The sequence below is a fragment of the Dromaius novaehollandiae genome, chromosome 8 (assembly GCF_036370855.1).
Source record: "Dromaius novaehollandiae isolate bDroNov1 chromosome 8, bDroNov1.hap1, whole genome shotgun sequence".
In the NCBI taxonomy this organism is placed as follows: domain Eukaryota; kingdom Metazoa; phylum Chordata; class Aves; order Casuariiformes; family Dromaiidae; genus Dromaius; species Dromaius novaehollandiae.
The window spans coordinates 20,119,702-20,147,606 of record NC_088105.1 but is presented as its reverse complement, the minus strand read 5'-3'; the positions used below and the strand labels follow the sequence as shown (position 1 = coordinate 20,147,606).

Sequence of the window (27,905 nt, the reverse complement as noted above, 5' to 3'; positions counted from 1 at the left end):
ATAGAAATGTAAGCAGGGTTATATAGTTCATTTGGACTGCGTGTCCTTGTGTTTGTTACCCGTACCTTATTAGTCTTCTGCAAATGTTCCACTTTTCTTTAGTTTTGGCAAGCTGCTCAGAACACCATTTCCTTCTTTTCATTCTGGTGAAGTGCAATTGTTCTTTGCTTACACTACATTAGCCTTTCCCAGAATTTAGCTTGGAGTTTTTATACACTGGGGAGCTTCCAGTGTGTTTAGATTATAAAATGGTTTCCTAGTGTGACTGTGACGGAACCATGCTTTCAGATAATGCTGTCAAACTAGATTTCAGGGGTTTTCTTGTTTGTTTCTGCTATACAGAAGGGATGTGTGCAGTCCCAGTCATTTTGGGTCTTGAAAGTGATATTTTTCCAAGTTATCCTCCCACATAGTTAGGATTGTCCTAGAACCTTTTCTTGTTCTGTTTCTCTTGTTAGGTTTGTGTAGATCGATTGGTGTAAGCAACTTTCTTATCAGTCATCTTGAGCAACTAGAGGAAGACTGTGTGGTTATCCCACATGTTAATCAGGTGAGTGGATAAATGTATTTAAAGTATTTGAGTTTGATGTTTTTGGTTTTTAATAGTCCTCTCCTCTTCACCCTGTGCCTGAAAGACCAGACTCCGCTAGCCTTATTCTTGGATTTTCTTCCCTTTTATTTCACTATATCAAAATACATGTTAGAAACCATTTAGGAAGGCCACCTGAACTGAAAAAACTATGTCCCTCTTCCTTTCCCCTGTTCTGCCCAGGCTACTTGTTTGTGGCTGGTTTTGAGGCATAAACTAGTGAAAAGTCAGTGTGGCAGGTTTGATGCTAACAGCAGAGAAATAAAATTCCAGTAGCACTGAACATCTAGCATCTCCAGAGTGAATGAGCTTTTTGAGAGCCTGTGCTCAAATACTGTAAATGATTCCTCTAAGCAACACTGAAACCCTGAGATGAATTAGGTATCTGTTGAAGTGGGTGCTGTTACCCTTGTTCGCCCCTGTTTTCATCAGCAAGATCACCTTCAATTCAGTGAACTTCTCATTTAGGAAGATGCTGCCAGGGCCCAGGCAAGGTTTTTTGCTGCTCTAGGCAGATAAAAAGTTGCCATCTACGTAACAGCGGGCTTCCAGGGCACAGACAACTGGTCCCTGGTTGCAGCTGTCTGCCCACAGCTGTGCGGGAAATCCCTGCCCCAGTGCCTATCACCTACTGCTAGTGAAAATGTCTGTCTGCTAACACAGAGCAGGGGACTGGAATGGCTCAAGGGCAGACACATGTTCTTCCCCCTGCTACAGGTGGTGAGGATTTCTGGCAGCTGTTTATGGTATTGTATCATAAATGGCCACAATAAGGTTGCCCAGAAGATGGCTGTCAGAACCTAAAATCTCTGATTTCTGCTGGCCTCTAGACTCTGCATATGCTACAGACAAAAAGAGACAGATTTTTCTGTTCATGTCTGTATAGCAATGTGATTCCTGCTGTGCTTGCCTTTTTTATTTCTTAGAGCTTTTTGTCTTACGTAGACAATTACAAAGCAGCAAAATATGGAAAAGAAAGAAAAAAATAAAATTGGAAAAAATGGTGGTTATTTCAGGTTCAGTCTTTCTGCCTTTCCTTCTCTTTGTGGTTGGCTGTTGATGAAGATGCATCCATTTCTGGTGGTTATAACACATTTTTCTAGTAGAGCTGAAAGACTAAAGTGTGTTATTTTCAAAATGGAGATTATCTTTTAGTGTATTACAAATAATCAAACATTTTGTAAGCAGATAAAGGAATTCTGTTCTGGATTGTGTGAGAGTGTGGGCTGGGTTACTAAAGGGTAGTTGTGGGTAATGTTAAATTAACCTAAAATCAAATAAAATATAAAACCAAATAAACTATTTAAGTTCAGTTATTCAAAATAAGCCATTGAATTATGACTAAAGACAGGCAGGTTGATGACTGTTAAAGAATCAGTGAGTTTGCCAAGGTTCAGCTGTGTCTTCTCTTCAGAAATACACATCTCCAAAGCCCTACTGGAGTTTGGCAGAAATTGTTACTGGCTATTAAATGAGAGTAGCCTTTCCATGCCCTATTAAATCACTACAAGAACCTCCCCCCCTCCCCACCCCCCCAGAATCAAACCCTTGGATTTCTTTCCCAAATTTTGTCTTACCCACAGTGTCAGTCTTAAAATGTCATTACGTGTCAGAAGTAGTAATGGAGCAAAGTTGCTTCTTGGTATTGTTTGGTGGCATCTTTTTGTTCTGTGGCTGAAAAAAAGGAGACAAAATGTTGAGACAGTAATGATACTGCAAGATTGATGGCAACTGTGTGTGTGCACCTTGCTGTATTCTGATGGTCAGTTTTAGCTGATTAGATGTTTTCATCAACCAAACTCCAGAAGAAAACTGTTTAGAAAGCAAGTTATTTTTTTCAGTATTCAGCCATTTACTTAAGCAGCATTTACTTAAGTGATGTGCAGCATTGTTCCAAGTTAAAAACAAAAACCAACAATAAAATAACCATACCGCTGCAAACTGCTCCACCTTGAACGCTTTCATTAAGAAATTATATAGCATTAATTTACACTTCTCAGAGTTACAGGGGTCTGACAAGCTGTAATTTAAAGTATCCTCAAAATAGCATTTATTTTGTTTCTTGCTTAGTGTTGGAAGGGAGACGCTTCAGTTGCTGAGCTTGATGAAGAGATTGCTTAACCACTACCAAGTAACAGTTCTTACCGTTATGGTAAAATTGAAAGTTATTTTTCTGTGATGAGGATGAAGTAGGAAGACAAGAGAAAAGCAGTTCTTTATCAGACTTTGTAGCCTTTACAAACCAGGTAGTAAGCACTGCTTCTCTTTTTGGTTCCTGGATGAAACTGTTTCATCATGGTGTGTAACAATGTGGGAGAGACCAGACTCTACAAGAATGTAGTCTTGTTAAGGCATGTAGTAGTAAGTAAGCAGCTTTTAATATAACCAGTTACAGTTTTAAAAAAATACTGTGAATCACTGTATACAAAACCACAATAAATATTTTATTCTACCATCACATAGGATGAAACATACAACCTAGAAGTTACATGTTTATATCCCAGAGTTTGTAACCGACTTGGCAGTGCCAAGTCTGGATTTGTGGTCAGGGACGAAACAGCCTCTTTGAAGTTCCTTGTGCCTCTCACTCACTAGGGAAAAGGTTACCTTTTCCTAAGAATTTAATTTGTATGTACATTTCATTTAATAAGACCATATGTTGAATCCAGATATAAACTGTTACTCTCCAGATTCTGTGTAGGAGTGTTCGTCAATATTTCTCTGCTTTTGCAGAAGTGCAAATTACTGTGTAACAAGCTCAGAGTGATTTAAGTAATGTTGTTAATATCTGTGTTAACATGGAGCCTTATGCCCTATCTGGTAAACTTGTACAAGATAGAAATGTAGTTTAATATTTTGAGGCCTCAGGAAGCAACTTACCTACTTTTGCTCTATCGAAAAAACTCATTTCTGGGCTTAAATTTTAATTTTCTAAAGAAAAATAATTAGAAGAGTGTGCATTCCCCTTGAAGCTCACTGAAGTCCAGACGTGGGAAAATTTTGCCAGGTGAAAAGGTTTGAGGGACCTGCAGCAGGGTGGAAAGAACACGGCCTGACACTGTCCCCTGGCTGCTGCGAGGTCGGGCCGCCGGGGTCGTCATCCGGCTCGGCTCTTCCCCATTGCGCTCTGGCCGGCCCCAAAACGCCGCTTCCTTTGCGCTGCCCTCTCGCTGGCCAGGAGCAACCGGGAAGGCGTCAGTACTGGGAACTGCACACTTCTGTTAAACACGTGCCAGACTTGACTCAGAAATCACTCAGCACAAAGCACCAGAAAAGATGAAGATCTTGCTCCACCACCATACGGCTGGGAGTCCTCGCCTGAGAAAAGTCTGGGGACTAAAATAGCAAGGGCGGTGCAGGCCAGGAAGCATGAGTGACGATTATTATTATGAGGGGAAGCACAGGCCACCCACCCTATGCCTTTGCTAGCTCAGGATGCTATTCCCTTGCCTTCAGAAGCTGCTAGAAACTTCCAGAAATGTTTGAAGAGAAAAGCAAATTCAAAAGCAATTATTTTATGGGGTTTTTTATGCTTAGCAATTTTAATACAAAAACAAATCACTTGCACCTACCAGCGGGTGGCTGTGTGTGCAGAATTCGGCTCACAAAATTTAAGAGTCTTGATTCAGCGGAGGGAACAAAGTACAGTTTTTTTCAGGCAAGAAGCGGCTGTTGCGCTGTATTCTGCGCGCCAGGCTGGCGGGTGACAGCAGCACACCGTACTGCTTCAGCTGTTGGTGGGGTAGTCTGGAGCACTGCGCCTTCGAAACCGTATTAGACCAGTGGCTAAATTCTGCTTACAGTTGTATTAGTAATGTTTAATAAGTCATCTGAAGCCATACAGATATTCCATGTTTTTCAGCATTTGAACCTAAATCAGTCATTCTTTATTTAATATTTTCTAGGCTATTATATATTATACATGATTTTTTTTAAAAAAACAAGTAGTTTCTACTAAAATTTCTTACTGTATTAATTCAGTAATACACCCTCTAGATAATATTTGTAAACATTTTTATTAGATCCCAATGTTCACATTTTATTAATATTTTTGAAGATGCTCCATTTTATGTGTATTTCATAATCAGTATAAAATTTTACCTTCCCTAAGAGAGCACTGGCTGTTTCTCTGAAATGTTCAGTTTTGTTGTAGTGTAGTCTGATAAGGAGCACGTTAGGCTTGCTTTGGATTTTGTTAATCAGTGTTTTGAAAGGAACTGCTTGTTCATTCTTTCTTTCCCTTGCCGTTTTGCGTAACACACAATTAGAATATTTTCTAGTCAGCTCAGGTGCAAAAAAAAAAAAAATTAATAAATGCATGACCTAAACACTGGTCTTACAAATATAAACATGAAAGACAAAGGCCACTCGAAGGTCAAGCAACATCAAAGGTTGAAGACATGGATGTGTCTGCTGCTTGAACCTTGGTCCCGAGTCCAGCTAGTAATTTAGATCATAGCAGCTTTCGGCTGACTCAGCCCAGCCTTCGAGGGGCACGTTTTTTTCTCAGCATATCTTGAATGAGTGCCAGCCTATTGTTCCTGGCTATTGTTGTCTGAAAAGACAACATGTACTAAAGATGAGAAACAGGAAACGTTCGTTTGTCCCTTTTATGGTAGAAGAAAATTTCCAAGATTCCGTGTGTTGAGGTAATTGTTCAGAAGAGTGTTTTTCTTCCGAAGGCGCAGGAGTCGGGTCGCTGGAACACTGGTGACGGCGAGCTGAGCTAAAGCCACATCACATGGTTGTGTCCTACTTCATAAAAGAAAACACCATTTGCTTTCATCTGAGTGCAAAGGAAGGAGTGTTTCTAACAGCGTATATGCTGCGAAATATTTTTTAAAATAATGTAATAAGGAATAATAAAGAGGTTCAGTTTTGGTTTGGTTAAATGCCAGGCTTCTTAACTCTTTTGAAATCCCTCTTTTTTTTCCCCCCTTACTTTCTAATAACCTTTGTTTTCTTTCACTTCCTACAACTATATCTGTATCTTGTCACTTTTTCCTCTCTCAGCTGGTTCTTGGCAAATCATGGTCTTCCTTCCTACCAAGGGTCTCCTGCGCATCCCCTTCCACAGCTGTGTCTGCTCCCTCAGGTGCTGGCTGTGACCCTGGGCAGAGCGAGGATACAGGACTGTCTGTGTATCCATTCCAAGCAGAGGTCAGGCCCTGGTCCCAGACAAACTGTTCTGGTCAATCTGTTATACACGGTACATGTACATGCACATGTGTATGCACATGGTAGCCTTTACAGCTCAGGGGATCAACAAATGGGAAAGGGGGTGTGTAGGGAAAATAGGTAGCCTCAAATCGCCAATAAAAATGACCCAAGACTGACTCCCACTGTGTGTTTACCTGTGTTCCTCAAACACAGTGCAGTCTGCATTACCTGAGAACAGGAGGGCAAATCCAACTGCAGACAGAGAAATCAGCTGCTCCACGCAGCTTTCTTCTTGGGGGAAGCATAAAATACGTAGTAAATTATTGTGTAAGTTAATGACAAATTACTAGTGGGTTGTTACCTTCCACATGTCTTCTAAAATTGATAGCTTACATAAATCTGCCAGCAGTAGTGATTTCATTCATGTATTTTTAAGAAGATGGGGCAAAAATATTATTGTTTATTAACAATATTTCTCCTAAATGTATTCTCGAGGTTTTTATTAACAGTTTCTTCCTATTTATCTAAGGTTGAATACCACCCTTTCCAAAGACCTCAGGAGCTGGTGGATTATTGTAGGAGCAAAAATATTATTTTTGAAGGCTACTGTCCTTTAGCCAAAGGTGAAGCACTCACACATCCTACCGTCATTCAGCTGGCAAAGAAATATGGCAGAACTCCAGCACAGATTTGCATACGCTGGAGTATACAGGTAATGGAGGGGGGCGATAAAAGACTAACTCCTCTCAGAAAAGAAAATGTAAATAGTTTTTCTGTACATCAACCCAAAACTTATACAGAAAGGATTGTTGCCTTTAATATGCAGATGTCCCATGAACTAACTGTGCTGTACTGGCTGCTTGGAATGTAGTACACAAAGTGCAGCAGTATTTTACATGTGTGAAGAATCTGATTGTAGAGAATAAAAGGAACCGCTGATAAGAGATGTTTTCCAACTAAATGTTGCAGTCAGTGAGTGGTATCATTCTCTTCCTGTAGCTCAATGAAAAGCATCACCCAGTGAAATAGTGTATTAAGTTGACATAAACCATATAATCTGTGTTAGAATTTAATGCAGTGTATATAACTGCAATTACAATTAGTTGCATGTAGAAATGTCAGTGACATCTAAAAAGTAAAATGAAAACCTCAGAAGGCATGAATAATGTATTGAAAAGTTATGAAAGTGAGATTATTTTCCTTGAAACTATCTATACATTTTAACGATAAGGTGTTTTTCAGAATGGGATTGTCACTATTCCAAAGTCCACAAGAGCAGAAAGGATACAGGAAAACTGCAAGGTAAGATTTGGTTACGTACTCAAGTCAGAGTAATATCCGAAGTACTGTTGTTTTTAACACTTGGGTATGCCTGCCTGTTTTCCTATGCCAGTTTTACATCAGACAAGTCAGTTAAAATTGTCAAATTAAAGCATAAAATTACTCTAGTGTAGTAGAATACTGTAATCCATGAATCTTAGAAATCAAATGGGATTTTAATTACTATGTACAAAAAAAGGTATCCATAAAGAGAGCTTTCATAGTTGATTTTTATTAATAATATTTTTATTTATTACTTGGATGGTGATAGAACAACATATTCCAATTATGGATAGGTCCTTCCTGTGATAGGCACACAAGAGTCAAATGGAAGGAATTTATTTGTACGCCACGCATAGCACACAAACACTGTGTGAAAGCTGTAAAACTCCGGAGGGGTAATCCAGGAGACCTTTTAAAAAAGTCACAGCACTGGCAGAGCTGGCTCTTCCCCTGCCTTTTTCCCATTGACTTGCAGGGAGGTCCTAGCATGCAGGTGATGGATGAAGTCAAAGTGAGAAAGGAAAAGGGATTGGCAGCATCCCCCCTCCTCCTTTTTTTTTCTTTCTCCCTCCATTTTACACCAAATGTCTTTAATTCATACCTCCTTCTCTCCATTTCTCTAATCTGAAGCATTGGAGAAAGGTTTTCTTGGGGAAGAAGTCCCACAATAACATTGTCGTTACCTCCAAAAATATTTTAGGAGTATGAACTGTTTTGCAAATCAGGAACAAACTGCAAGAAAATGGGAGTCGTCTTACCTCCAGCTAATCACTGACAGCGTGTATGTGTAAATTAACACAAACATAATGAAGTTTTCTTTTGGTGGCTATGCTTGTTATATAGCTCCTACCCTGACTGTTTATTCTGCCATCTACTCTGCCTTCTGTGGTGGAGGCACAGCTGTTTGTGCTACTGTATTGTGAACCAGATCAGAGAACTAATCCAGGTTAAAAATCCCCCCCCCCCCCCCCCGCTATTAATTTGAACCCAGATTAATTCTGTGTGCTTTACAAAGTTTACTGTGTGGCCCCACTAACTGGTTTAGCACAACTGAGGGGGTGCATTGTGGCAAAACCTAAAACACTTAGGACGGGGAAAAAATTGGCAGTTACCTGACACCATTTATCACATCTCCCTTTTTTCCTCTTTCCCCCACCCCAATGTGTTGGCCTAAGTCTGTACCATTTCTGGTTCAGTTTGGGGAAACCATGGACATCATTAAGCCCTGAGTATACAATATTTCTAGTTCAATGGCTGGTCTGGGGTTTGGGTTTAAAAAGCCTGAGCACTGAGGTTCAACTAGAAAGAGGCATGCTAGCAGCAGCAATCCCTGGCTAACGCGGGATGGGAGGAGCTCCTTTGGCAGCAGTTCAGGCTCCACAGGATTTTTTGTTGGGTATGAAGGAGCCCTGACAAACACTACAGAGACTTTAGAGCAACTTCAGTTTTGAAGTGATAATATCTGAATAAGACACCTGCTAAGAAAACACTGGCACTAACATTCATGTTGCAGGCCTCACCACAGGAGAACTTAAAGGCTCTAAGAACCTATGCATGGAGATAGGTGGTTGCTTTCAAGTTAGAGTTAGTGCTGCGGAACTATGGCACTCTTTCTGTAGTAGCTGATCCAAAAGTGTTTTGTCTGAGTAGGCAGAGACAAGGCAAAGAGAAATACAACCTTTGTTTTGCTAGCTTTGTGAAAGTCCCGATACTTCTAATAGTTCTTTGACTGGCTGAAGTTCTGAGGGAAAGAACTGACCAGCTGAGTGTGACAGAGAAACACCGAGCTCGTGTTTCCAGGGGGATTGCAGTCAGGGTGTTCATGTGCCTTTGCCAACGACCATACAGAGTGCTGTCAAAAACCGCTTTGATATTACCACTATCTCGGACCTTTGCCTGAGGCCAGAGTGCTATGAAATCATCTACCAGAGTCTACAAATGAAAATGAGAGTCACAAAGGAGCAAATGACCCAACGGAGCCTGTCAACTTAATAGAATGGTATTTGTCTATGAGAAAAATTCTGAATAGCTTTTAAAAGGAAAAAATCTAGAAAAATCCTGCCTCAATTTTAAATGAACCTTGGTGAGTTTAATGTGAACGCTCCTGATTCTTTCACTATCCATTATGTTAACTATATATGCCTTCCCGTAGGTGTTTGATTTTACAATAGCAGAAGATGATGTTGACATTCTAGATGGCATGCATGATGGCAGACATGTTTCCTGGGACCCAGGCCTTATTGTGTGAATGAAGGTTTGAGCTTTTCCCTTTGTCAGAGATCAGTGAGTCACCCCATGTGACTTACCTTCAGAGAAGGTTACAATAAGAATGTAATTGTAAGCTTAACGGTGGGTATTAATGATAACTGATTTGAAATCCTTAACACTGATAATGGACAAAAGATGTTGTTGGGGTAATACTTTCATACAGAGATCTTGTGTTTCCATCTAAAATCCTTATCCATAGTTCACTGAAGCCCTTGTAAAGCCTGCTGTTTATATCATTGGCCTTGCATCAGGTCATTTAAGAAAGAACACAAGGAGATATCACTTCTTAAAAGATAAAAGGCATTAGTATACAATACAGGTGTTAAGTACAAAATAAGTTGTCACATACTTTGTTAGAGGGTTACAATATGCAAAGAAGAAAAAGCTGGGTGAGAAAAACAGATGAATACTGTTGCTATTCCATTACTACCTATAAAGCTCCAGTGAGAATGTGATCCCACTGTAATAAGCACTATATAAGAGCATCATAAAAAAAAAGAGTTTTATGGGTATTATTGCATAGTAATTGAGTTGTCCCAGAGAGCTTTATGCCTGTTATTTACCAGCCTCTAGGCATAAAGTAGAAGCCTTTCCAGAGAAATCCACATACAGATAAACTAATTGCATGACTTAAGAGTTGAGCAGCAAGCTCTAAGAGCCAGACAAAGAGACATCTTCATTATTACTGATCTTTTTCTCCTATTCTAAATTCTGGTGAGTTGTTTTTAGCTTTTAGCAAGAATTAGTCTTGCTTTCGCTTCATCCAGGAGATCTCATTAACAAATATACTGTTTCTCAGATTTTATTGTATTTGCATATGCGCATACCTGCACAAAAAGAATACATGTGTATACACACGCATGTATACTCACATACCTAGTTTATAGATATGTTTTCAGAAATATACCTGCAGAGTCTTTTATCCACTGAATATTTGACTTCTCACATTGGTTTGGTATTTTAGGAGTTCCTGTGTCTAGAAAGGTATGGAAAATCTGACTATGATTTATATTGTGTGTGGACTTCCTGAGACAGTTTTCCCAGTGCTGTTCTGCTTTATTCATATCATGAAACAAAGTTCCTTAGCTTTTTATCGAGAAACAGCCAACAGCAATCATGTATTCTAGCCTGCATTGTTTGTCCTCAAAGCAGAGCTTGACTAAAATATAGAGAATTTTTTCTTTTTGATAACAGCTCCTTAGCATAATTGGCTGGTTATTATTTGTAAACATTTCAGAGAAAATTTGTCTAGGTTTGCCTCTTGAACCATTGTATCATTTTAAAAATACAAGGTGTTTTATGAAATGCTGCCCTCACTGATTAATACCTGTATAATGTACTGTCCCAAAAAGACAAGCAGTTTACACAGTAGAGATTATTGTCCAGCTTTTCAAATGTGCCCTGAAGTTTGGGGTGCTTTGATATCTGGGAATGCAAGTTTAGATGTGTAAAAGTTGCAATGTATCTGGCTTAACTGGTGTGATGAAGGGTCCAATATTTCCAAAAAGTAAGACATATTTATAAAATTAAGGTCATTTTTAGGGTTTTGTAGCATTTACAAAAAACGATGATAAACTCTGAAATGCACACAAATAAAGCTTTCTACCTCTGGGTATCAGGTAATTCTTCTGAAAAGTCATTTTATAGGACAATACCCTAGTGTAATAGTTTGCTTAGATTTTAGCAGTGGGACAAAAATACAGTGCTTATGCTGTCGTGCTTTTGCTTCTGTACAACGTGTCAGAATTCAGAGCACAGTGAATCATTTGCCTAGTATTCACCCAAAGTGTTTTTTGCCAGTGAAGACTATTTCAGAAACTACAGAAGAGAATTTGGAGTTTTACCTCTAGTTCTCTCTAAAGAAGCAATTATCATGTCAACATACTATCCCCTTTTCATGTGTAAATGATGCATATGAAGTGAAACAAACTTCTATGTAAGCTAGCAAATTTTTGCTTCAATATTACCAGGACACTATTAATTAAGACTAACTACATGTTTGGATGTCCCGTATTAGCCTGAACAGCTCTCATTTTCCTGCACTTGTTTCTGCCTGATTGCCTCCCTGTTCTGAGCTAAACAGAACTAAACTAGATTTTCATTCCGATTCCCCCATATAGATGACTATAGGTTACAGCGAGGATGACTTCCTAACTCATTGTTGTATTTCATTTTTCCCTCTGTCAAAGGTATTTTACTCTTGCTTTTGCAACTGCTTTTGCTAGGAGGTCAAGCCACCATGTTATCAGATCTACATTATATCCAAGCAGTACAAAAGTAATGGAAGGTATGATCAGATAGAGACAGTATCACTGTTGTGGAATGGTTATGGAAAGTTACAGTCTTAGTCCAATTATTTGTCCAATTTTAGTCACTTTTCTAACTATCTTCAGACTTAATTATTGTTGTTTCAGGATTTTTTTTCCAGGGTGGCTTTTTTTAAAAAATATTTTTTTCCCCAGTAGTTCTTTTGTTACCTGGTAGTGGCTTTAGAATTATGGAAATATTCCGTATTTCCAATATATGGAAATAAGAGTTAACTTTCAAGGAATAACTATGTAGAAAGCTGAGTGTAGTTTGAGCTAATATGAGCTTTTTAATTGCTAAGACTCAGCTGACCCATGTTATCTATCTCCCAGGTGTGCTGTGCTGCTTCGCACATTGTGCCATCACTAGTCACCACCATTGTTTTCAGCTAGAAGCTGCAACTCCCCCAAGAGCCTGGAATCCTGTTATCGCCTGTCTGCTTGCAATATAATGCATCTTACTGTTGTAGCTTGCTTTCGTTTGAATACAGCTTTCAGAAGTTTTACACTGTGCTGCTTTAGAAGCCCTGAGCAAATCCTCTTTCGGTTTTGATCAGGTTGCTCAGGGAAAGACTAACTCAGTGGGTTCATATTTTATACTCCTCTCTACAACTAAATTGATATTATAAATGTGGAAGACAGTTTCCTTTTAAACAAAGGCTGCTGCAGAATAGTAAGTCCACATTAAGTCTTCTAAATCAAATTTTCTAAAGTACCTACAAACTTGATCATAATATAAAAAAATAAGGCAATAAGCAATCAGAAGGTGAACAGTCGATGAGATTTAGGGTTGGCAGTGAAGAGTGATGTCCTCTAATAGGAGGAGAACCTAGAAGACCGATGCCATGTAAAAGTGCTGAACATACAAAACCAGGAAGTTTTAACTTTTTTATTTCTTCCTTTGATCAGTACCCTGGAGGTGCTCATTTTCAAGACTTTCCTTCTTCTTCTTTTTTTTTTTTTTTTTTTAAAAAAAAAACTTAGGATTTCATCTTTCAAGTGAATTTTTTGAAAGATACCATGCATGTTCTTCTCCAGGGCTGAAATTTCTCCTCCTGTCCTTACTTGCATAATACAAGCTTTCTCTAAAGAGAAAGCTTTTCTACCTTTCTACAATGACATTTGTTAAGATACAGCAAAATATCCATTTTATCACAGTAACCATCATCTTGCCAATAGGACAAGGAACTACAGCTGAAAAATCTATGGCACTTTTTCCTCCATGTTATATAGATTATTTATGGTCATGACTTATGAGGGCAGCCCCCTCTAGTTAAGATAAATCATTATTTTAAATAAGATAAAATTTATCAGTATTATCCACCTAAGTGCAGTCAGCCGCCTTTGCAGGAGCACTGTGATTGTTAGTGGAATGGAAACTCTTTTGAAACAAATAAGGAAAGGAAAAAAATAAACAAAGTCAGTGGAAAGGGTGAGGCCACTTTTTGTGCAGCCAAGTAGCTTCCTGTCTGATTTTGAGTGGCTCCCTCTCTCCTTTTTGAGGATATTTGTGTATTTATGAATTTCATCTTTTATTTTACTGGCGATAAAGGCACCTAAGAACCTTTAACTGATAAATAATGGCAATGGCTTTGTAAAGTGCATACTTGAAGAATTTTTTTTTATCAGGCCGCAGAAGTGTTTCTACAGTATCTGTCCCCCAATGTAAATTTGAAGACAAGTATGTTATTTTTCTGACTAATATATGTAATAAGGAAACTATAGTAGTAGTAAGTTCACAAACCCTCTAAGTGAAGTAGACTGAAATGTATCCACCGCTCTTTTTACACTGTGGTTAACGCCAGTTGATTTGCTTTTAAAATAGCAGTGCAGAAATATTTTGACAGGAAAGCTGACATCAACCTCATGTTTGCAAAAGTGGGGACTAAGATGGAGTTGCACTTGCTGCCACTAATTGAATCCAAGTGGTTAACTCTGCCCACCTTACTACCCCGCTTCCAAAGCCTGGAAGCTCTGAGGAACGCAGCTGTAGCTATAGTGCGTTGGGTAAAAATAAAAAATAAGCCAACTTACTGGCAATTCTTTCTGTTGCTGTGCTGGGAGTCTTTTTTGTACTTAATTTTTGGCACTTTTTGCAATCTCCCTTAAAACGTCTGTACTTCTGAGAGAGAATTTGAAGCATTTGCACTGCCTTGTAGTGAGCCTATGTAATATTTATGATATATATGTTGCAGCCTTACTATTTGTCTTTATTCAGTGGCCACTTGTCTCTCTGCAGCATCACACAGACCTAATTACAGCTACCAGGCATTATAGAATAGTTATGAGTTTCTAAGGAACCAAAGCATGAGCACTGTCTCCAAAACTACGCATTACCCACTGAAATGCAAAGGAGCACAAAGCCTGAGATGAATTTGAATCAGTGATGTTGATGCTACTTCCCTGTGGTATAACCTGTATCACTCTAACTCTGTTAGACATGGCCAACATTAGGGCATGTACTTCTCTAAGCAAGCTTGCAGACATCCATTGGTACCAGATCTCAATCACCTATGTAAACCACTTCACTGCTTTATTGGCTGTAACATGTTTTTTGCATGAGATAGTGGTTCCCTGCATCAGGCTTTTGTAGTAAAGGCAGTTGTGCCCTACAAGAATTATTTATGATCTTGCTAAGGGCTCTGCTAGCCAGTGCCCTTTAAGAACTGTTCCGTGGCTGAACTACTAAAAGGATATGCAGGAGTGTGTTGGCAGGATATCATCCTATTGATGGTTGCTTCCCCACCCCCCCCAACCTTCTTTCCTTCCAGCAAAATAGATTTCCATGACTTTTTAGCTGAGGCTTCACAATTCCAAAATAATGAACTGGTGTTAAATTCATAACTTGGCTGTGAAATGTGTGTGTGTGTAGGGGGGCTACTATTACTTTTACAGTTTCGTGGTAGCAAGAAGAGCAGAGATTGCTGTTTTCTTTTCTCTGTGAACTCATTCTTTCCTAATGGTTCTCTGTGACCTGGATTCATCCTGTTAAAGGAATAAGTATATTGTTGCCAAGCTGAATTTAGGGTAAGTCACTGAGTTTAGGTGCAGTTTGAGGGTGGTGAAAGATTAATCCATGAAGTATAGCTGTGATGGTCATATACTATGGTATAAATTGACTTCCCTGATGTAAACAAACAAACAAAAAAATCTCTATATTAATGAAACAGCAAGTGTCTGTTTTTATCCCATGATCTGTGAGATTTTGCATGATTATCAGAAATAATAATTAGAATCAAGATGTATATACATTTTGATTAGTCTGGAAGATTATCACATCAGGAAATGGTTATTTTACTGTTTTTGTCCTCAGTAATACACATAAGTAATATCTATGATCTGCCAAATAATGGCAGACTTTTCAGCTAAGATTGCTGTTACTTCAGAATAGCATGTTAAGATCAGTTATTGTGTCCATTCATGTCTTTAGTTTGTCCTAGCAGAAAGTGTACAGTAGGACTTTTGTGTGCTCTATATGATTAGAATAAAAAAAAAGTTTTCAAAAAGCTTTCTCATACACTTTTAATAATGCTGGCCTATACAGTTTCATCACTATGGAACTTCTCCTATATTTTAATACATACCAAAGAAGATGCATCATGATTAGCTGTATTAAAGTTGCTTATGGTTTTGGGAGCAAGGTTTTCCAATAAAACTATTTCGGGTCACTTTCTGAACTCCTTCAATTCTTTCCACTTGGAATTAAACTTCTCCTAATGTTATGTTCAGCTTACTGATCTAAAAATAAAATACAAATCCTCACAAAAACCAAATATGTCAGACTTGTTACAATAACATTTAAAAATAATGGTCCATTCAATAAATAATTAATTGATAAATATTCAGTACTTAAAATGAAAACATTTTCTAAATTAGAAAATGCTAATACTAAGCATGTATGCATGTGCTCTAGTCTTGTTTTCATTTTCAGCAATGTTTTCATCACTCTTTTTCTCCAAACCAGGTTTTTGATTTTCATCTGAGGGAAGAAGATACGGAATTTTTGAACACCATGAATATCAACAGAAAATTAATTTATCTAACCTATCCACGGTGGAAAGAATAATTTCAAACCAGATTGTTCTAAACTCAGAAGTGGTGGAACTGAAACATTAATTCATTTTAAACTAAACAGTAAATCTAAATGGTTCTCTTGGGTACTCAGACCTCCTGTCAATGGCTTAGATTTACTATTATGTTAAAAATTAATAAAATTATTTTGTTTCCTCTTTTCTCATGTTTCTTGCTTGCTTTTAACATTTTTTCTGCTTTTCCAGAGCTTTATGGAATATTCTTCCCATATAGATTGAGCAATATTCTAATTAAGTTTCTTCTACCTGGGTCTATTTCATTTAAGCTGTCATTTGAATTCATTTGAACGAATTAGGTTTTTTCCTGACAGGCAGATTTTAATGGGTATTAAGTACTTAATGACATAGATAGGAGCATGGTAAAATGTGCAGAACAGTTAAAAAAAAAGTTAAGTGACAAACACCAGTAGGAATAAGTAGGTATTTTTGTCCTTTTGAAAATCCTAGCAGAAACTTATGTGTGTGTCTAGGTACTTAGATTTCTGTGAAGAGAAGTCCTGACATCACTTGAGTTTGGTTTTTGTTTTTTCCTTTAGCTGTCTTCCATTGCAAGTAAAATTAACTTTTGCTTAATTTATTTCTGCACAAATTCATAGTATTCTTATCTTAAACAGATTGACAGTACTTGGCATTTCTATATGTGCTTTCTGCAGGTATCACCACTGCTCTATTATCACAGAATCACAGACTGGTTGAGGTTGGACTAGATGATCTCCAGAGGTCCCTTCCAACCCCCTTGCTCAAGCAAGGTCACCTAGAGCACATTGCCCAGGATTGTGTCCAGATGGCTTCTGAGTATCTCCAAGGATGGAGATTCCACAACCTCTCTGGGCAACCTGTTCCAGTGCTCAGTCACCCTCACAGTAGACAAGTTTTTCCTCATGCTCAGATGGAGCTTCCTGTGTTTCAGTTCGTGACCTTTGCCTCTCGTCCTATTGCTGGGCACCACTGAAAAGAGCCTGGCCTCATCCTCTCTACACCCACCCTTCTGATACTTGTACACGGTGATAAGATCTCCCTTCTGTCTTTTCTTCTCAGGCTGGACAGGCCCAGCTCTCTCAGCCTTTCTTCCTAGGAGAGATGCTCCAGTCCCTTCATCTTAGTAGCCTTCCACTGGACTCACTCCAGTAGCTCCATGTCTCTCTTGTGTTGGGCAGCCCAAAAGTGGACATGGTACTCCAGATGCAGCCTCACCAGGGCTGAGTAGAGGGGGAGGATGACCTCCCTTGACCTGCTGGCAAAGCTATAATGCAACCCAGAATACAATTGGCCTTCTTGGCCGCAAGGGCACGTTTTTGGCTCATGGTCAACTTGTTGTCTACCAGGACCCCCAGGTCCTTCTCCATAAAGCTTCTTTCCAGCAGGTCAGCCCCCAGCCTGTACTGGTGCATCGGGTTGTTCCTCCCTAGGTGCAGAACTTTGCACTTCCCTCTGAACTCCACGAGGTTCCTCTCTGCCCATCTCTCCAGCCTGTCGAGGTCCCTCTGAAGAGCAGCACAGCCTTCTGGGGTATCAGCCACTCCTGCCAGTTTTGTATCATCAGCGAACTTGCTGAGGGTGTGCTCTGTCCCATCATCCAGGTCACTGGTGAGTAAGTTGAACAGTACTGGACCCAGAATCTTTTAGTTTTAAGAATTTAACTGGCTTTCAGATAAAAAATAGCTGGAGAAAGGACATAGATGGTCTATTTCACAAGATCGTGTCTTTACTGCTTAACAAAACAGTGTGTAACGTTATACTCAAGCTAATTCTAACAAGCTTGTTTGGTATTAGAGGTGGTACAAATGCAATGGCTTAGCACTCTGTTTGCACTAATTTATGCCACATTATCTAGGGCTCAGGTTAATTTAAAAGTTAGTTCTGGTATCTCGGTAAGGAACTGCAGCCTAGGTATTTAGACACTATGCTGTGTAATGAGAACTGCATTGTATTCTTAATTGTGTGAAGCAGATCTTGAAAAAAATATTCAAAATAAGGTATATTTGTTCCAGATTCCAGGAGAAATCTGAATCTGGAGTAATGCCTCACTTCTGTATGGTTATTTGCATTTCTTCTAGTCACATGATTTTGGGGGGATTCCACCGGCCGCTCTTTGTGCTCTTTCTCAGCGAAGGAAGCCTTTCTGGTTGTACTGGTCAAGGGTCGTTGTGTCTTGGCCCTGGCACATCAGGGAGGAATGGCTCTGGTTTATGGCCTCGCTTATGTCTGGATGAATAAAAGTACTTTTTGCATATATAGATTAAGATTTGTGAAGGCACATAGATGTCTTGTGTTGAAGTAAAATCCTGTGCAAATCTGTCTTGCAGGGGTTTTCTGTCACCTTTGAAGATGGATAATGATCAGACCCTCCTCTGATGCAGTTGTGATTTGTCCAGTAATGCAGGTACTATGAGCACTATCTTCTGATGATGCCAGAGACATGACTTGTGGAATACTAATTGTAACAGATCTATTACTACGCAAGCTTTGGGAATACCCCAGTCTGCAACTTCTTTTCTGACAAAGTCAAAGCACTTTCCTGCAAGACTGTGTAATATCCTTTTTCTCAGCCAAGAGTTACAGTGTGTTGTGCTGGAGGGAAAATTTTTCATTTACATTTATTTTAAGGTCCTTTAGTTTCTTTTTAAAAGATCTCTTTGTAAAGTATTCTGAAATTTCTGGACTATATTACTGCTAATTCCAGTTGGATGAATGTGTGTCGATCAAGTCATACTAACAGAGTGAAGTCTTCTATGAAGAATTCTGTAATCTGAAAGGGATTGTTTCTTTTTTTTTCTTCTTCCATAGGACAGTTTATTCTTTTCATAGTTTTCTTTGGCTTCACTGGTATAAAATGATCAGTGTTCTATCAATTTGTGTGGCTTTGATTAAGACACTAAAGCTCAAATTTAGGCCTCTTACCTGGGTGATCTGGCATCACCTGCCACTAGCCAAGTTTCTGAAATTCTCAGATAGAATGTTACACAAGAACTTTGGTTATTACAGGCAGTCACTGTTGTTTGGTTGGTTGGTTCGTATTTGGTGCCGGACCCTAAAACGTGATCTTCTGTCGGTCCCAGAAACTCAAGTAGCTAAGAGCATATAGACATTCAATATCCGTGTAAAAAAAAAAAAAAAATCATCTGCCACTTCACGCTTATGGACTTACTGCATAAACTTTTTTTAGCCAGTTAACCCAAGTAAAGTCCCAGGTCATGAACGTGCACAGTCTTCCCTTTTGCATTCCACTGAAAGGTGCTTTCTGGTTATTCTGAACTGATGTATGAATAACATTATGTTGTTCTTTCTCCTTACTCTGAACATAGGCAATTTCAGAGCAGAATTTTCAAATGAGCTATATAACCCTGGATTTCTGTAGTGTATCTGTAGAGGTAAAAGATTCCTTAATGCTGGAGCTGGCACTCATTTTAGGTTTAGGAAGATACTATGAGAAGAATACTTATTCTGTTAACTGGGATGGAGTATGATCCCAATGTAAATCACCTCCCTAAGTATTTATCAGTGTATCTTGGTAGAGTTGGCTGGAAAAGCCTGAATTTACGCCCCTTGTGAGGAGGCTATGATCTGTGCTGGTGAGCCACACTAAGATACCATCTCTGAGCTTTTAAATGTCGATCACTACAAAGTCAAGTGATTTGGTTTCATTGCCTGAGAAAGGTGAGGGAATATTTCAGTTTCCTCTCTGCTAAGATGTCAACACAGCTATAAAAGTGATTGGTCATCTACGTTTCACAATGCTTTTTGTGATACAAATATCCAGCTGTTTGGAGTGGAACTGAAATTGCTCACACAGCCTGTGACAAGTAATTAGCTGGTCACAGCTCTGCATTAGAGCCCTCTCAGCTGGCTACTCAGTGACCTAAACATGAAAACTTGTATATCTGATTACTGAAACCCTGAGTCATGCTACCCTTTAATTAAAGCATGTTACTTTAATATATTTCTTTTGCTTAAAATTATATAGGAATGATTTCCTAGAGGAAAGCGCCTGATGAATGCACTTCTATTTAGTATTTTCTATACATTAGCTAAATAAAGGGGGAGAGCTTGAAATATCTAGGGTATGTCAGGCAGTTGCAGGGGATGCATGTGTCAACCTCAAGCATGATTTATCTTATGTGCCTTTTCTGACAGTTGTAATTTAACGACTGTATTTTCCTCCAGGCTCTCAGGAGGCAAAACATCTTTTCGAGTTTCTAGTTTTGTGGTGGAAGGGTGAATGTCTATTTGGCAGCGTAATTTATCTGAGTCATTCTGGGAGAGGTGTGGAGCAATTGAAACATGACTATAAGCATAAATAAGTAAAGGACTCTTCCTGAGAGTAGAGTTGCTCTTACCATCTTTCAGAAAGAAAAGCTGCTTCCCCATAACAATTGCTATTGCTAGTTGAATTGTGTGATGCCCTGAACTAAACGTCCTCCTATATTAAGCTGTTGTCTATTGTGATATTCTTTTGCATTTCAATTTGAGGTGGGGTTAAAGAGAACAGAGCAAGGAAGGAAGAGGAACACTTCTGCAGTAAGAGCAACTGTAGATTACCAACACAGTCACCACTTCACATACACTGTAGTGTTTTTTTTCTTGTAAAAGTTTAAAGAAAGAAGGAATTTTAAAACATAAACCCACTTCCTTATCTTTTTCTGTCTCTGTATAATACCACCATTATCAGGGTAGGTAGCTGCCATGGCCAATTTTGTTTTTTAAAATGAATTTAAAATATTTGTTGTCTGAATATTTTCAAAATTCAGGAATACTGCAGACTTTTCTGAACATTCAAGATCTTTTTTTTTCATGTGGGAACACCAGCACATGGAGGTAAGTGACTGATGGTGGTATAAGGTGGTTGGCATGAGCCTGGAAGGAAGCAATGACCTAAGTCCCCCGATGAACCATGTGCCAGTGCTCACTCGGGCCTTCCCGCCGTGCTGGCCGGCACTGGCCCTTCCCCGTCAGGCTGGTGCGCGCTGGGCGAGGAGGCTGCTGGCGTTACCCAGTGCTGCCGCAGCGGCAGGCCACAAGCGACGGTGACTCCCCCCGCGGTGGCTCCTGCAGCCGCCGGGCCTGCCAGGACAAAAGCGCACCTCAGCAAGGCCCCGAGCTTGGTAAGGTGAAAAGAGTGGTGACAACCTCTTTCAAGTCTTTACTTAAGTATCACTTACGAAGTGCAGCCTGAGATGGGTCTGAGGCGACACGCAGGGTAACTGCTGGTGTTCTCCCTGCTGTGCCCACGCTCAGGAGAAGAGAAGAAAAACCGGCAGAAGAGATGCCAGCCTTTGCCCCCACCACGGCAGGGCCCGGTTTGGAGCCGCTGGCCTCCGTAGGGTGGGGGAGCGAGGAGAGCCGCCGGCCCCGGGGAGCCCCTGGGGGTCCCCGCGGGAGGCGACACGCCGGGCCGGGCCGGGCTGTGCCGGGCCGGGGCAGGGGGCGGCGGGGTCCCCCGGCGCGCCGCCGCTCAACTCGGGGAGCCGCTTGGGGCCGGGGCCGGGGCCGTGCCCGGCTGGAGCGGGGGGGAGGCGGCGGGGGTGCCACCCTCCCGCCGCGGCACCCAGGCAGGGCACGGGGAGGAGGCTGAGGTGAGCGCGTCCGACGGCGGGAGCTGCCCCGCGTCACGCCTTTTCCGGGCTTTTCCTCTGGGAGCCCCTGTCTCCCCCAGGCTCGCCGGGATCCGAAGGCGCCGCCGCAGAGCGGGCTGCGCGGGGCTGCTCCCTTGCCGGCGGCCGGAGCCGCAGGGGGAGGGCCGGGCCGGGCCGGGCCGGGCGGCCGGGGGCACCGCGGCGGCGAGGGCGGCGCGGCCCGGGCTGGGCTGGGCTGGGCTGGCAGGTCCCAAACACGAGCCGCGCCTCCGCGCCGCGGAGAGCCGCGCAGGGAGGAGTTAGAGGAGAACAGTCGGAAACGGGGAGGAGAGCAGCGGCTGCAGGACCATTAAAACCGCGGGAGCGTGTCCGGCCGCGGGAGCTGCTCCGCGGGCACGCAAGATGCGGGGGGCCGCTGCGGGCTGCGCGCCGCGCCCGAGCAAGGTAAGGAGCGGGGGCCCCGCGGGGCCGGGGGCAGCGCGGTGCTTCTCCTCGGCGAGCACCGCCGCGGGATGCTCACGAAAAAGGCGAGGGTCAGCGGGGGCCGTCGGGGACGGTCGTGCCCGGCTCGCATGCCGCGTCCGGCGCAGGTGGTGCGGGCTGGACCCCAGGAGCGGGGCAGACTGGAGCCTGGGAACGGTGCGGGGCAAGAGCGGTGCGGGGCAGCAGCGGGGCAGACTGGAGCCTGGGAACGGTGCGGAGCAGGAGCGGTGCAGACTGGAGCCAGGCAGCGGTGTGGAGCAGGATCAGTGCAGGAGCGGGGCAGACTGGAGCCCAGGAGCGGTGCAGGAGCGGTGCGGAGCAGGAGCGGGGCAGACTGGAGCCCGGCAACGGTGCGGGGCAGGAGCGGTGCAGACGAGTCCAGGAGCGGTGCAGGAGCGGGGCAGACTGGAGCCCGGCAGCGGTGCGGGGCAGGATCAGTGCAGGAGCGGGGCAGACTGGAGCCCGGCAGCGGTGCGGGGCAGGATCAGTGCAGGAGCGGGGCAGACTGGAGCCCGGCAGCGGTGCGGGGCAGGATCAGTGCAGGAGCGGGGCAGACTGGAGCCCGGCAGCGGTGCGGGCAGGAGCCCGGCGCCGCTGAGCGGCAGGCACCTGGGAGCCGTGCGGGAAGCCGTGCCCGCTGGCCTCGCACCTCTGGCTTTGCCCTTAGGTTATAATTCATCAGCTCTCCCTGTCCTCCTTCCTTTGCATCATTTCATGTGTTTAATTCTTTTTAGATGTCCACTAAAAAACGCTTATATGAAAAGGCAGTTTCCTCTGTATCTGCAGTCCTTAGAAATGCCCATTTCAAAAGCTTGCAATGCTAACTATTTCAAATGCAAAGTATTTTCTGCTATTCTTCAAGACCCAGAGCGTATGTTTGCAAGCTAACTTACTCTTCTCAACTTTCTAACTTTTATGCGGCTTTGTAAAAGCAGACGCTTGCTGAACAGAAGTATGGGCACCTTTCCTGTTTACAGCTTTGAGTTGATTTCTTGCTTATATACATCAGTGAATCACCTTCATCACTGCAGAAGATGGCATCAGTAAATTGCATAATTACCCCCCTCCAAAACATAGATGTTATTAATGGAGAATACCAGTCTCCTGTCAAGTAATTTCTTTACAGGCTTCCATGTATTTGCATTTAAAACAAATCGAGCCTTTTCACTTTCTAAATCTCTGCTGCTGTGTATGTAGTGTTTCCTACTGAAGAAAAAGGTATACTAGAACTTATTTTTGGAGAGCTTTGAGATCTTTCACATCGGAAGAAGTCCAGGCCCTGCTGACTCCTGCCTTTTTGTGCATTTCTGCATGACAGGACCTTTTCATCGTATTAACTTTACCTGTTTAATATGCCCAACCACCTTTTAAAATGTTAACATGTTAACAGGTGAATGAAACTAATTCCTTTGTGATTACACCCCGGGGTCTGACGTACAATTAAATTAGCAGATTGTCTTACACTGTTGTTTCTTTGCTTGCCTGCCTTCGTTTAACTCTGGGGTTGGTTTGCGCCTCTCGTTTCAGGGCTGCCGCTGGTGAGGCTGCCCGGAGCCCGCCGGGTTCGCTCTTGGCGTCCCCCTCTGGCGGCCGCTCGGGAAGCGCCGCCCAGCCTGGCACCATGAGCTCCCTCACCACCGCCCCGCTGAAGGTCGTCAGCAACCTTGCCAACATCGATGTCAACTATATCATCAAAGAGCATTACAATTACACAGGAAAGCTAAATGAGAATGCGGACAGTGGAATAAAAGTGACTTCGGTGGTTTTTATTATCATTTGCTGCTTTATAATCTTAGAGAACATTTTTGTCTTGCTCACCATCTGGAAAACCAAGAAGTTTCACAGACCCATGTACTATTTCATTGGGAACTTGGCTCTTTCAGACTTGCTGGCTGGGGTGGCTTACACTGCCAATCTCCTGCTCTCTGGACACAAAACTTACAGCCTCACCCCCTCCCAGTGGTTTGTAAGAGAAGGCAGCATGTTTGTTGCCTTGTCAGCTTCTGTGTTCAGCTTGTTGGCCATTGCCATCGAGAGATATATCACCATGTTGAAGATGAAACTCCACAATGGCAGCAACAGCTTTCGCTCCTTCTTGCTGATCAGTGCTTGCTGGGTTATCTCCGTGATACTGGGGGGACTCCCGATTATGGGCTGGAACTGCATCAGCCTCTTGTCCAACTGCTCCACAGTGCTGCCTCTCTACCATAAGCACTATATTCTCTTTTGCACCACAGTTTTCACCGGCCTTTTGTTATCTATTGTCGTCCTCTATTGCAGGATCTATTCCATGGTGAGGACTAGGAGCCGTAGGCTGACGTTTCGAAAAAACATTACCAAAGCTACTAGGAGCTCAGAGAAGTCCTTAGCTTTGCTCAAGACAGTGATTATAGTCCTGAGTGCCTTCATTGCCTGCTGGGCTCCTTTGTTCATCCTGCTTTTACTGGATGTGGGGTGCAAAGTGAAAACCTGCCCAATCCTCTTTAAAGCAGAGTATTTCTTAGTGCTGGCCGTGCTCAACTCAGCCACGAACCCTATCATCTATACCTTAACAAACAAAGAAATGAGGAGGGCTTTCATCAAGATTCTGTGCTGCTGCAAATGTCCCCCTGCAGATTCTGGGACCAAATTCAAGAGGCCGATCATCGGAGGGATGGAGTTCAGCCGGAGCAAATCTGACAACTCCTCCCACCCACAGAAGGAGGAAGGTGACCGTCCTGAAACCATCATGTCTTCAGGCAATGTTACCTCGTCGTCTTAGGCGTAACCACGGGGGCCTGTTTCAGAGCCTTTCCTCTGAAATCTGACAGCCGGGACGCCTCCTGCTCACTATGGCAGCGTTGGGCTAAGTGAGCAAGTAGCATTAGTTATAGAGAGGCAAACGGTGCACTTGCAAGGCTGGAGGTCAAGAAATGGGACAGACTGTTCTGGCTTGAAAATCTTTTTCCCTGGAGCATGTTTTGTCTTTTCACTGAGGCAGCTCAGGATTGTCAGGCGCATTCATATCCTGAAATCTCCTTAGTAACTCTGAAAGACTGATGCCTTGGTGAAATGATGCCTGGTGCGTGTGAGAGAAAGAGAGTGGGGGCGGAGAGAAAGGGAGAATGAATTTTTTTTTTTTTTTTCCTGTGAGAAGAATGTGAAGTTATTTTTTCTTTACTTGCAGCAAACCACTGACACAAAGATCCTTCTGTACTGAGTTTAGTGATGGCTCTGGTATACTTGGTCAGAAGTGTTTGTTTAGCACATAGCAAGGAAAGAGATCACACAAATACAATTTGGACCATGTACAACCGTAATTTTGCATCACTTTCCAGAGCTTTTAGTTAAGTAATAAGATTTTATTTGCAGAGTCCAAAGTTGTTGGGGTTTTATTTAGCAAGATCATAGCTGTGAAATTTTGCTGACAGTCCACATCACATTTGAAGACCAGGAGCCAGACTCTGCAGTTACTTTTCACTTATACAATTCTGTTGGCTGCTTCAAATTTTATGGAGTAGCTCAGAGGAGCATTTGGCCCTATACGTTGATTGCCTTGTTAGTAAATAAACTGCATTATCATGACAAATGCAAGGTAGAGCTAAAGGTCATTTCTCTTTAAGATGACTGAAAGTAAATCTAACAGTATAGAATACTATTGACAATAGTAAGATTTTTGCCTGAGTAAAAACTGAAGGGTAATTTCAGTGTTAGGTCCATAGTATTTCCAAAGGTAAAGATCAGTCAGGAAATCTGAAAGGAATACCTTGAGTTTCAGAAAAATTAAAGGAAAGTTTAAGTGAAATGATTATAGATAAATGCACTTCCATAATAAAATGCAATACACAGTTTGGCACATTTTATTAGCGTTTATAATTTCAGCAAAGATGTCTGTATTTTATCAGTTCATGGAAGAAGTACCTTTAATTAAATTGAATGTATTTGTTTTACAGCATCATTTTTATTCCTCTGTTTTTCTAACCTGTGCTAATGGGGTTGAATGTGTACAATGTAAATAATTTAAAAAGATGCAGGAGACTTCATGCACCTAGAGTATTACTGTAACAAAAGTGGTATATCTGGGATAGCTGAGAGCAATTGACTGATTTACAGTTATTGGCAATTCTTAGAAATGTTTTTTGTAAAAAAATAAATAAATAAATAAAAAATATTGCCTTTGTAGTAAGATTTCCAGTGCAATTAAACTGATTTTTTTTCTGGTTTTAAAAATAGTATTTAAAATGTTTCTGACTTTTATTGTTCAATTTGCACATAGCTTTATTGACTTCTAAACATTAATAAACTGATTTTTTTAAAGATTCTGTTTTCACAAGACTAATAGTTTTGTACTATTATGGGCTTGCACGACGGGTTTGGTTTCTTGTTAGTAGAAGTCAATAGAAGAATTTCTTATATCAGTACCCGTTGGATTAAGCCTATTCTGTGGGATCTTCCCGACCAGGTAAGACATAGATGCATAATGCCACTTAGAAGATCATGTAGAATACAAAATTAATGCTAGAATGTTTTTTTCATCACCACATATGCTATACTGATGAGATGCCAATAAAAGAATCTAAATAGTAGCATGTTGGCAAGCAATTTTTCTCCAATAAACAACAAAGTAGAAACAGAAGAAAAATTAGATACCTGTAAGTTCTGCCCTACCACCTGGAGTGTAGTAAGTGAAAGAATAGTATCCAACCACCAATATCAGTCATCAGTTTTAAATTTTGTTTATTACAACCATCATTTAAGTTTACAAAATATGGAACTGTGGCCTCAGTTAAGTAATTGCTGTAGCCTCACTAGGCCCACCAAGAAAGAATATGGCTGTGTATTTGAATAGGTACTGTATTACTTCTTCTAAAGGTTTGACTTCCATTTCCTCTCTTGCAGCCATTCTCTCTAGGTATTACTTTAAACTCTCATGGAGCTTATACAGGATGCAGTTGGAGTGTAAAGATAAACCTCACCTTCTCGTACTGTATGTCATCACTGTGCAGGGTTTACTGTGGGAAACCAGAGCCTACTCACAGAGGAAGGCTTTAGGTCATAACCTCACTTCCTGAAGGAAATTCCAAAAATGCCCTGAAGACAAAAGAGTGGAAACAGGCTGGAATTTCTCTCCATCTGTCTGCCTGTACGGAAGGAATGATTTCATGTGTGCTCACTTCCTAGGCTTTTAATTAGTGTCCTGAGCAACGTTGGAAAAAATGTCAAATCTGTATTTGTGCAAAAGATAAAGTCTGCTTTGGCTCAGGCTGTCATTTGGGCAGTGATGGCTTATGTAAGGTACTGACAGTCATAAGGGAAAGCATGACTTTAGCCCAGGGTTGAAATCACTTCTATGCAGAGCACCAAAAGTATATAAACTACGAAAGTCCAAGTTAAGCCCTTAAAGTACTATTGGTGAGTAAAGAAAGGCAAGATATAGGGACATGGGTTTTGGTCTTCATTTTAGCCCTGATCTGCCTTTGTAGGAATGTTTTTATTCAAAAGACTCCTCGGACTAGGTCCTTTCTGCTCTTGAAGCCTTAAGGGCATTAAGGTTGTTTGTCCCATATGGGCTGGAGATCACATAACAAGGGATGAGCCATGTCCAAGGATGCCTATGTCACAGTTCCCTCGTGACAATCAGCCTTTATGTATCTGTAGGTGATAGCCAACAGGTTAGTCACTTCCCTTCTTTGTCTTGGTTGCTGTATCCCTCTCTTATCTACTTTGTTTAATTGCAGGGCAAGCCTTTGGGGGGGAAATGACTCTTTCCCACTACGCATTTGTTTGATGGAAGCCCAATTTTGGTAGGTAGCTCAAAGCACTAAAGTAATTCATGCAATAGAAGAAAAAAAATGCAAAGGCCATAGTCTGGGAAGCATTTCCTATGCTTTTGATCAAGATGACTGAGATCCATTTCCTCCATGGTCAGGCCACATCTATGCATGTAGAAAAGCTTCAGGCAGGGAATAATAATAATAATAATAATAACAACAACGACAATAATAATAATAAAAAGTTAGGGTTCCTGACGGAAAGAAAGTCAGGCTGTTGGTATCTCTCTTCGCTTCCTATAGGAGAACTCTACAACTCCTTGACCACTGAAATCTATTATACTAAATCAACAGGTTAGGCC

General features: G+C 41.5%; 2 protein-coding genes and 1 long non-coding RNA gene across 5 annotated transcripts in view; 2 read left to right on the top strand and 1 right to left on the bottom strand.

Moving 5' to 3' along the window:
- LOC112979776 (uncharacterized oxidoreductase ZK1290.5-like) overlaps positions 1-15,878 on the top strand; it is a 53,037-nt gene extending 37,159 nt beyond the window's left edge. For 2 of the 3 annotated variants that reach the window (XM_064515835.1, XM_064515834.1), the window contains 4 exons: positions 459-550; positions 6,279-6,461; positions 6,992-7,051; positions 15,611-15,878. In XM_064515835.1, the coding sequence (XP_064371905.1) occupies positions 459-550; positions 6,279-6,461; positions 6,992-7,051; positions 15,611-15,712 (437 nt within the window). In that variant the 3' untranslated portion in view covers positions 15,713-15,878. Of the gene's footprint in view, positions 1-458; positions 551-6,278; positions 6,462-6,991; positions 7,052-9,224; positions 9,327-15,610 lie in introns of all 3 variants that reach the window. The other variant, XM_026094204.2, reaches the window with a different exon arrangement.
- Positions 1,474-2,872, bottom strand: LOC135329112 (uncharacterized). The gene is made up of 3 exons (XR_010390329.1): positions 2,735-2,872; positions 2,167-2,263; positions 1,474-1,705 (listed from the first exon to the last, which is right to left on the bottom strand). It is a non-coding gene; the product is annotated as an uncharacterized LOC135329112 (long non-coding RNA).
- Positions 15,879-21,522: 5,644 nt separating the features above from the next.
- On the top strand, positions 21,523-26,091 carry S1PR1 (sphingosine-1-phosphate receptor 1). Its single transcript, XM_026094293.2, has 2 exons — positions 21,523-21,754; positions 23,321-26,091. The coding sequence occupies exon 2, from the start codon at positions 23,415-23,417 to the stop codon at positions 24,552-24,554; it is 1,140 nt and encodes a 379-aa protein (XP_025950078.1). The 5' UTR covers positions 21,523-21,754; positions 23,321-23,414; the 3' UTR covers positions 24,555-26,091.
- Positions 26,092-27,905: the final 1,814 nt, after the last annotated feature.

Bases quoted from the DNA above. Each gene is read 5' to 3' on its own strand.
- S1PR1 (XM_026094293.2), top strand. From the start codon at position 23,415: ATGAGCTCCCTCACCACCGCCCCGCTGAAGGTCGTCAGCAACCTTGCC.